Source organism: Brachyhypopomus gauderio, chromosome 2 (genome assembly GCF_052324685.1).
Source record: "Brachyhypopomus gauderio isolate BG-103 chromosome 2, BGAUD_0.2, whole genome shotgun sequence".
Taxonomy (NCBI): domain Eukaryota; kingdom Metazoa; phylum Chordata; class Actinopteri; order Gymnotiformes; family Hypopomidae; genus Brachyhypopomus; species Brachyhypopomus gauderio.
Window position 1 is genome coordinate 44,964,498 of NC_135212.1, and position 11,131 is coordinate 44,975,628.

The 11,131-nt window shown below is 44.8% G+C and overlaps 1 protein-coding gene across 1 annotated transcript; it reads right to left on the minus strand.

Annotated features, from left to right (window-relative positions):
* Window positions 1-346: 346 nt before the first annotated feature.
* On the minus strand, window positions 347-8,911 carry LOC143508399 (uncharacterized). The gene is made up of 4 exons (XM_076996862.1): window positions 6,652-8,911; window positions 1,780-1,927; window positions 1,477-1,609; window positions 347-1,246 (listed from the first exon to the last, which is right to left on the minus strand). The coding sequence occupies exon 1, from the start codon at window positions 7,724-7,726 to the stop codon at window positions 6,992-6,994; it is 735 nt and encodes a 244-aa protein (XP_076852977.1). The 5' UTR covers window positions 7,727-8,911; the 3' UTR covers window positions 347-1,246; window positions 1,477-1,609; window positions 1,780-1,927; window positions 6,652-6,991.
* Between the last annotated feature and the right edge of the window lie 2,220 nt (window positions 8,912-11,131).

Genomic DNA, 11,131 nt, shown 5'->3' on the forward strand with positions numbered 1-11,131 from the left:
AAGACATATATAGACAGACAAACGACCATCAGGTGGGAACGGATCACGGGCTCCGCCCACCTGAGGGGCGTACACGACATCACAAAACAACAACAACAACAACAACACAGCCGCTGTGGACGGAGGCGACTGGTAGGGGGCCGCCTCACCGTGACACAGAACTCTTTTCGTTTTATTTTATTTTTACAGTTCATTAAGCTTGTAAATATGCCATAAACCTTTCATGTGACCAACGGTAATGAATTTTATTGTAGCAAAACTGGTCTATTGCATTCTTTATTGGAAGTAAAGACATGAAAAATAGTATTGTGTTTGCATTTGATTTTATTTCTTAAGAATAAAGTAGTTTAGCATATTTCCCAGTGTCTTTTTTACAGTACCTAGAATTAATTATTTACAAAACATAAACAAATTGGAAATTAAACATGAACAATGTAACAACTTAAAGAAAGTACAAAGTAAGCTCTGATCTCCTGTACATAGAATTAAGAGTTCATTCATTTGCCTGCCCACGCTTTCACCAGTGGCCCGTTTTGGTAGTTTACCAGCAAGCATGCCACACTAAACAACTGATCAATGCTTCCACACACTGACAATGGTATGACTTTGTCAAAGAGCTTGTTATCCTTAACCCTTCGGATACATCTCTCTACATGAACTTGCAAGCAGGCAATGGACTGGGTCTGCTGGACATCCTCTCTACACATTTGGCTCCCCTTTGAAAGAAAGGCAGGTCGGTAGACCTTGCAGGGAACAAGGTTGTCCACGAGAAAACCCTTGTCCACCATAATTGCAGTGTCGGCAGTGAGGAGTTTGGTGATTCCAGACAGCTTAAAGACTTCCCGGTCGCTCAAAGAGCCTGCATATAATGCAGACACAAAGGTGATGGGACCGTGGGGTGCAATGCCAATCATGGCCTTGAATGTGGTGTGAGATTTGTAAGTGGAAAATACCTCACTCTGCATAACAAGAGAGGAGGGGGTTTGGCAAAAATTTCTGTGCAGTCAAGCACCACTTGCGTGTCAGGAAATGCTGAGAATTCGGGTGGTAAGTGAGCCTTCACTTCTTCTTTTGGAATCCACAAGCGAACAGAACCAAGTAGATGGTACAGAAAGTGTGTCCATGTTGCAATAATTCTGCTGACTGTGGTCCGGTGAATACCAAAGCGGTTGGCAAGATCCCTGAGAGGTAGGCCCACAGACAGGTGCATCAGAAAGAGCAGTAGTTCGTCTATCGGTGCAAGTTTCTGTGAAAAGAAATAAGATAAATTTATCAGTAGGCATTATTTGAGGTACACTGCATATTTAATCTATTTTACACTGTTCTTTAGTGTGTGTGTGAGTAAAATAACTGCAGTGTACTTCAGTTGTTCTACATGTAAAACATCTGAAGTGCACTGCAGTTACTTCATGTGTGTGTGAGAACTGCAGCACATTACATTTTGAACTTTTTTGTGATCTTGAATATATAACTCACTGTTGCTTTTTGTTGAGTTGGCTCACCAACGTTGGCAGAGGCAGCACAGGAACTGGTGATCCGGACCATCCTGGTTTTCACAGCAGGCTCCACCAGTTGCCAAAAGGCCTGGAGATGCTTGTATGATGCAAATCTAAAAATAAAATTATAATCACTGTTGACTTATCGGTACTGTACACTACTGTGACTAATGCACAAGACATGACAACACATTCATACACATTCTTATTAAGTTGAAAAGATATATAAATAGAACTGATACACAAAGTTTAATTTAATACTATTAAAAAAACATGGACCTACCTTGTGTAAAAACGAATGTCTTCATCTGATCCTGCAAGACAATGAAGCCCAAAGCGGGACTGCAGCTGTAACGTTTCAAGCCGGTGTTCCAGTTCTTGTATTCTTTTCCTCAGTGCTTCGTTCTCGTTTGCTAAAGCATCTGCCGCTGCTGAGGTGGTTGGAGTAACACAGTAGTCGTGATCAGGCGCTATCTGCACGTCCATCTCAGAGTCGGGGTCCGGCGCTGCTAAAGCCGGGGAAGGGCATCTCGGCCGGCGTTGCCAAACGTTAAGCCTCGGCGCAGGTGTGCTAAAATTGTTCCAGGTGAAAAGACAAGGCACCGCTCCTCTGTTGAGCTTTCTCTTTCCCCCGGCCGTCACAACAAAGTCACTCGTTTTGAAATGCCTGCTACAGACACGAGTACTTGCAATGGGGCTGAAGTTGTCCCTACGGATTATTATAAGCCACTGACCTCGCACTTCTGGATCTGCTGGAAATCTGTGGAAGCTAATCTCCGAGTTGTACCGTGAAGAATTAGCACACAGATGTAGGTACCATGCTAAACCAGCAGGTGGCAGTACCACTGGCAACACATTGAACAAGCTTGCTTTGACGGAAGTAAGGGTGTGTCTACAGTTCAGGTGTTTAAATACCCTGAACAGCCATTCATCTCTCTCTCTCTGGTTTGACTGACACCGAGGTTAGACCTATTAAAGAGAGGCTCCGCCACTTCTCTCTCTCTCCGGTTTTCTTTGAGAACACGCGAACTTTGCAACGACTAACAGCAAACAGCTGAAAGTCGTACTACTTAATTAACGAGCCCGAGTTACGGTGCAATCTAACCAGTAACCGATCAACGGTACCGCGACAACAGATTCACCTAACTACTTCAATCAAGCTTGCTAACGCGGCCACACGGACTGAAACAAAGGCGATCAATTCCCTGTTGTTAAACCGTGAACGAGACTCTCATTCCTGGACGATTCCCCAGCACACCTGGACGACATCGCTTTTAATCAACGAGGAGTTGGCGGTGGAAATTCCCTCCTAATTCCAGGAGAATTCAGGGAGGACGAGGAAACCACCCAAAACACTCAACACGTGAGACTCTTACCGCTGGGCATAGTTTATAGAAGGGCAAAGTTACTTGAACTGCAGAGTTAACCAAGTTTTCTGTTAATACATTCTGAATGTTTAACTTTGTCATAAACTTCGTTAAGATTTGTACACACAAGTTCTCCACCTGGCATGCAATCTCCATGTTTTATCTTCTGAATATTTGACAACTTGTAGTTCCCATTCTCAGACACACTACATTAATTTTTGGTTAGTAAGCCAGCGCCATTACTCTTTGTTCTGACCACGTTGGAATAAACCAGCTGAGCTCATTAACATAGTCGCGCTGCTCTACTGTTTAAAGTCGGCGCCATTTTAGTTGCTTTGTTCTCCATAGGAGAACTGAGATTACAACTCCGCCTCCTCACACGCGCACAAGCGCGCACACTTACTCCTCCCCTTTTTTTTTACACACACACACACACACACACACACTAGATGCTGAGTCTTCACTGTAAATATACTGATCCATGTTGATGCTCTTTGTGTTTTAGAATAGTTGGTTTTAAATAAATGTATCATTTATTTTCACCAAATTGTCTGTGTTGATGTCATTCAAAAGTGGTTGTTGCCAAAACCTCCAAAGAATTCATTGTTAAATCCTTCAGATACCAAACCATTCATTACCTTTAGTTGATAACTAAATTTGTGGTTCTGGTATAATTAGAATATGAGACTGATTCTAAAATTAATGAGACTGATTAATAATTAAGGTAAAACAAATTATATCTACTTTAAAGGATTAGTAGGTGAAACCCCTACACAGAGGCACACAACAATGAAGAGACGTTCTTTTCTCTTGATGCTGGTAGGTTAATCTTTTCTCCTTTACTTTAAAAACACTCATGATCGCTATCACTCTCTATCACTCTCTACTTCTCTACACAAACTACTACAACCGGAAACAAGTATGCTTACCCCTCGCTACCCGGAAGTTAGGAGGCTCCGCCTTGTGCACAGATGTCAACCAACACAGCTATTAACTGTCAACCACCTTATCACCACACCCCTTTAAATATCACTTAATAACTTCTATAAAATCTGTTTATCGTAGAGAAAAACACTGGGAGAGATACTAACACAATGGGGTCTTATAGAATTGACAAAATATAATTGCTCAAAAAACGTAATTTACGTGTAATAAAAATTCAAAGTTTCTCGTCCGGCCCGTTCACTTACATGGGAGAGGGCGGGGGTAAAAGTTGTACTGCAGCCAGCCACTAGATGGCAGCTGACTCACGGAGGCTTCACTTTTCACTCGTGTCGTCCAGTCCACTTATGGCGCATTTCCACTAGGGCCTGCTTGGCGCGGTACGGTTCGATACGGGTCGATTCGCAACGGAACGGTACGGTCACGGTGTGTTTCCATTACAATGGTGAACCACCCCAATGTGGGTGGAGTCGCTGTTGGCGCGCGGGTTGTAGTGTCGTGACATCATTTGTATGCGACCACAACACCGGTCAATGCCTCTTAACACATAGCATTATTGTATCTTATTTATCTTTATCTTCATTATTGTATGTGGTTGCTCTAATTATTGATAATAATTTGGTATTACTCAAACAGGCTGAACACACCCTGCATAAAAAGCATCAGTCATACAATCAAATGAAATCAAACTTTATTATGAAATATAGATATTTAAAGTACAACATATGTAAATAATATAGTTATAGTTTAAAAAAGTGCAAAAAGCAAATATATACGTATAGCTTTATATGAAATAAATATTTATAGTACTACAAGCAACATTTTGTGTGCTTTTACTGGCGTCTGTCTCGCATGGTGTTCACAAGTTCGCCAAGCAACCCGAGGAAAGCCCGGTTGAAGGAAACATTTTCCGCCAACTCCGCTCGCCTCGTCAGTGGAAGGGGAATCTTGAACGTAAAAAATAACAAATATTAAACACAAGCATTCCCGTGAAAGCAACAATATAGCGTAACTGCACAAAATGTGTAGCACGTCATCGCTGTAAACCTTTACATTTCTAGTGGCCCCGTCCAGTTCGCCCTGGATTTTGTGATCACTGATTATTAACAGAAAGGTTTGTACCTCGGCGTTTGACCAGGGAACAGACTTCGCTCCTTGAGTTTTAAAAATGGCTGAGGAGTCCATAGCATAGCGGAGGAGTCGCTCTCCTGACGCAACCTGTGACGACACTCCCTGGCCAATCAGTGTCATGCTGTTCCTCCACGTCACAGAACTGTACCGCTTCGGAACGGTTAGAACCTCGAGTGAGCAGGTACAAAAATAGTACCCGAAAGTACCGGCTAAACGGGTCCTGGTACTAATGGAAACACTCACAAACCGTCGCAAATCGAACCGTACCGCGCCAAGCAGGCCCTAGTGGAAATGCGCCATTATATATACGGTCTCTGTAAAAAGTGAAGCCTCCGTGTGTCAGCTGCCCTCTAGTGGCTGGCTGCAGTACAACTTTTAACCCCGCCCTCTCCCATTTAAGTGAACGGGCCGAACGAGAAACTTTTATTTCACGTAATACGTAAACTTTTACACGTAAAATAAGTTTTTTGAGCAATTATATTTAGTCAATTCTATAAGACGTTGTTATTATCTCTCCCAGTGTTTTTCTCTACGATAAACAGATTTTATAGACGTTATTAAGTGTTACTTAAAGGGGTGTGGCGATAAGGTGATTGACAGTATAGCTGCATTGATTGACATCTAATACCAGACGCTCAAACGTGAACGCGCTCAACAGCAAAACTCTATCAAAACCTATATATATGGTCTCTGCTTCAGACCAATGAAAACACCACGGTGGGAGGAGTTGGATCTAAATCCAGCTCCACCCCCTGGACTTTCGCTTCTGCAGCGAGGGGTATCTAAACAAATCAGTGAGTGAACGGGAGCCCTCAGTTCAGTGAACAAATCACTGAGCAAGCACAGTTCCCTCGCAATGAGAGTTTCCGCCACCAGATTCGTGGTTGATTTAGTCACTAAATTTTAGTGATTCACAGACCACACAGCAGTTCCCCTGCCGGCCTTCACGGTCGCTGCTGAGCTTAACTACTGAACTGAGGAAGTGCGGAAGTGATTCGATTCAGTACGTTCACTCAAATGATTCGAAGAATCGTTCTCAAACGACACAACACTAACCCAGACACCCATTAGTCCGCCATCCCTCACACAGGAAGTATACTGTATACATTTAATGTCACAGATATTCAGCAGATATAATTATTGATCTTTAAAAATCTCCAATAATGTCCAGTATTACTAGTTTCATAATACTTTTACATTACATAATTTACATAAGTTTATATGTCTAAGTATAATTTATTCTCTGGATAATTTCATGGGTACCGCATCCTCAGCGTCTACTACTGACGAGTTTCATAATACTATTAGATGTATTAGATGTCAACCAATGCAGCTATTAACTGTCAACCACATTATCGCCACACCCCTTTAAATAACACTTAATAACTTCTATAAACTTTTATAGAATAACTCTATAAACTCTTAAACTTTGTTTAATTGTGGCTGTAGGGATCAACCTGATGTAAATCACCCCACTGCTGTTTTATGTTGGCACAAAAGGGCTGTTGAAAAAATCAGAACTTTTGAACTATACATCACAGCATAGCCGACAGCGCATGCCTGCCTTAACCACAAATGACTTTGACAAACATGCAGATTTTCAAAATGCATTAACCCAAAATAAAAAAACAAACTCCACTCTTCAACCAATTCAGACACAGATTTATATGCATAAAATTCTTTAAATGTATTTTACTATGATACTTTTTTATTACCGGTAATTGAAGTTATGTTCCGTCCATTCGTCCAATGCTGAGAAGCCTGGCATTATTAACGCACACTCTCCGATTCCGTTGCATTAAAACTTATTTATTGTGTACAAGTGAAATTTTTAGATGATATAATCCATGATCCGTCATTCTTAACTGCATATAATAAAAATGGTCAAATTAAAGCGTGGTCAAAAAAATGTCTTTACCAAGCTTCCCACTTTGTAACGCTGGGTGCAGGAAGCAGACACCAAGACGTATACGGTGCACAAGACACTGCGCGAACGCACATTAAATAGGTGAATCACACAGACCCACGTGACCTCGAGACAAGGCACAGGTGATACTAACGAACACGCTCACAAACGCCCCACACCCACGGAAGTACAAGCATGGACATAACGACATGGAGGCTAACGTCCTCCCCCTCTCCGTAATACACCGTGGAATCCGAGTACACGGACGGGGGAGGACTGACCTCATCTTCTGTCGTCTCGGGGTGGGCCGGCGGTGTGGGGCTGGTCTCCTTCTCCTCGCCCGACGTCTGGGGGGCTGCAGGCGTGGGGGAAGGGCAGCTGGCTTTGCCCTCACTCTCGTCTTCTTCGGACTCACCGCTCTCGAACTCTTTCTCGGGGGGAGCCATGACGAGAGCGCCCACGCTCACATATAGAGGTGCATCTGGCTCCTCTAGGTCTACACTCCCGAACTCTGGCTCAGGAGGGGTGAGGGCAAAGGCGCCTGCACCTAACCAAACCGGCTCTTCTGTCTCCTCCTCCTCGGAGAAGACCAGGAGCGGTGCGCTCCTCTCCTCCAATTCGCAGCTGCCCATTGCACGGGGTGGCAGCTCCACGGACGCGGGGGGGTGTCTCTCCTTCCACTCGCATACCGCGGTCTGGCGGAAGTGTTCCGCCATCCCTGCATCCTCCGTTTCCCGAGCCGCGCCGAGCATGTATGCGCAGAACGGGTCCTGCTTCATGGTCTGCTCGGTAACGGGGACATCGTGACGCCGCACTGGGGAAGAGCCGTGGTGACGCCAGCTTTTCTTCTTCCCCTTTGGTGCACGCTTGGTGTATCCGGGCATCTGTATGGCTTGTCATTCTGTAACGCTGGGTGCAGGAGGCAGACACTAAGACGTATACGGTGCACAAGCAACATTTATTGACGTCTACACAAGTAAGCTCTGTACGGAGCGCAAGCAGCACACACACACACACTCACGCTGACACGTAGCTTTAGACAAAGACGAGCACAAGACACTGCGCGAACGCACATTAAATAGGTGAATCACACAGACCCACGTGACCTCGAGACCTCGAGACAAGGCACAGGTGATACTAATGAACACACTCACAAACGCCCCACACCCACGGAAGTACAAACATGGACATAACGACACGCAGAGAACGTAGCGGCACGCCCACAGGGAAGGGTCCGGAGCTGTTCCGTAACACACTTACGTTCCCCAAACTATCCTACGTCATATAACCTTTACCTTCGTGACCAAAATCTCAGGTGCTTCATTATCCAAAGAAAAATAAAAATGGTGAAATCCAATATCACAAAACATAACATTTCTGCATTTGACACAAAATCAAATTAACTAATAATAAATAATAAGTGTATGCAAAATGGCTGTAACATTCCGGCCCCTAATTTTGGTATATCAAAATTACCACAAATTTACACAGTCATATAATTTCCGACATTGTCCCACAATATAGGTATCATAGCCACACATCAGAACACAGTTCAATTTAAATACATGTCTCAAAGTTCATTGTGAATGTCCATTCAATCTTTCTCTTTAAGCATCCACGGTTTGAAGTCAGGAATGATACATACCACGACTGATACATCAATGTGTCCATTTAGCAAAAGTCTAAACCACTAAAAGCAATTACATATGTTCAGCCTCGAGTAAAAGGCATAACTTGGTGATGGGCCTTTCCAATTCATCAGTTCGTGTTTTGACACGTACTCTGCGCACAAACCCATTGACGTCTGGCATAGTTTCCACAATCCTTCCTGTACACCATGAATTTCTAGGGGCTGAATCCACGTAAAAAATGTATCGGAGTCAAAGTATTAAACTGATGGAAAATATGTAGTGAAGTAAAAGTGGAAGTAGGAGAAAAAAAAAATACTCCAGTAAAGTACAGATACAGCATTTTAGTACTTAAGTACAGTAGTGAAGTAGTTCTACTTCGTTACTATACAACTCTGCAATGGGGTACATGACACCATCCCTCATATTATTAGTGTTTGTCCACTCCAGTGCTGTCCTGCAGTTTTAGTCCTTAAATGTGCCTGGAGTCATGTGGCATTCATCATCCGGTTCTGCAGGGCACTGTCTTCAGTGTGGGGTGTGGCCAAAGAATGTTGATATCTATGCCTTTCTGTGACTTTTCAGTCTCTCTGTAACTCTGTTGCAACCTGCTGATGACACTAAACTCAGTGGGTGGCCACTTCCCTGTGTGAACAATGACAGGGTTGATGATTCTTTGGTGTCTTCTGTGGTGTCTCATGATGTTAAAATGTGACCAGCATGATGACGAAGACTGTTTAAATAACAAGTCTTAACAGAAACAGGAAATTGGCAAGTTGGGCGAAAAGTACTGAAACATTAATGGCTTGGGGCCAAATGAGGCCTGCGTTCTGTTATAAAATCAGTAATAACAATAGACCACTGTATAAAATACACGTACAAAAAAGCTATTAGAATATAATATAATATAATATATTATGATTTATATTATTTTTTATAATAAAAATGTTGCAGGAATGTTGCATTCCTACATTCGAATCAGTGGCTAGTTAAAAAAGCAAAAATTGCATCTAATTATACAATTTACATAACCAGTCACTAATAAGCTACAAAGTGTGACGCGCGGCTCGTGGCGAAGGATGAGACACGGAATCCTTATTTTCGACTGACGTCACTTTTAATTTCCACATATATTGCGCAATAGCGCACGAGTAACATTAAGCAAGCACACACAACGTGTAGACTTAGGCTAGAAACATACTTGCTGTTTGCCCATGCGTTCGCGTAGACAACTGGCTGCGTTGTGAATGTTACTGAGAACATACTAGCCTGTGTGCAACGCGTGAAACTGGAGGCTTCCACTAGAGGGCAAAACGTAGAAAGGGCTTCGGTATTTTAACGATGCAAACATGGCAACACTCGAGGAGATTAGCCTTTGGGTAATTTTACGGTCACGGCAGAAAAAACGACGACAGCGATCCCTTCGTAGGTGGTATGTAAGGCCGTTAAATCAAAGACGTTGTGAGAATGGCGAGTTTGTGTCGTTGGTATTTTTTGATGCTGGTTAGCGGCTACACTGCCCCTAGCGGTTTTGTGTGTATTGCACCACGTGTACGCGTCGCGTTAACTTTTGGAGGACGTGCAAGGCTTACGCGCCAAACCGACGCAGGATACGCGAAGCAGCCATGATGCGTTCGCGGACGCGTAGTTAACAGCAAGTATATCTCTAGCTTTAGACAACGACGAGCACAGGACACTGTGCGAGCGCACATTAAATAGACAAACCACATTAGCCCAACGTGATTACGAGATGAGTCACAGGTGAGACAGATTATCACATGACATAACCACAACCACGAAGATCCACAGACGCAGACAATGCACGTGGACAACGTAAACACACGCCCAAAAGGGAGGGGCCGGGGTCCTCAACGTGACAGACGCCCCCTCCAAGGGCACTACCCGTCCCAGGGTGCCAACAGGACCGAATGCCCCGAACCCACGACGATGGGCGGATCCGACGTGCTCAGTCCTGCGTCTGAGGTGACTGCCCTTGGCGGAGCGTCCGTCACGAATCGCCTAGCACACCCTCCCTGGGAAGACCGGGGAAAAGACGTTAGACACATTAAACGGAACGGACACAAACACACAAACAGGTACATTAACACATAGCAGCACAAAAGGGAAAAATGGGTTAGGTACACATACGGGAAGACACACGAAAATAGGAACAGGCACACACGACAGTGGCGCCAGGCTGAGCGCCAGGAGGAGGGCGATTAGGGGAGAGAAACCGAGAGCTACTGGTGCTGCAGGCGCTGCGGTGGGTGGTGCTCCTCCTGCCCTTTCTGCAAACCCTCCACCGGGCGCAGTGCGGCTGGCGGACGCACCAGGTGCAGCGGGGTTAGCCGACGCGCCAGGTGCAGCGCACTTGGTCCCTCCCCTCGGTGGACCGTATGGGAGTCCCGCTTTGCCCTGCGGTCTCCCTCTGGCCCCGGCAGTGGGAGCGGCTTCCTCTTCTTCCATCGCCTCACTGCCACAGCTCCAGCTCATGGGCTGCCCCGAGCTGCCACCCCGGGAACAGTCTATGTCGCTAGCTGGGGAGCACTCGGGGGATGAGCCTGCCTCTGGACTCCTCCTCCTTTACACCGTCCCGGCGGAGAGCTCCGAAGGAGGTGGACTCTCTTCCTCCTCCTCCTAAGTGTAGGACCCGTCGTCCGT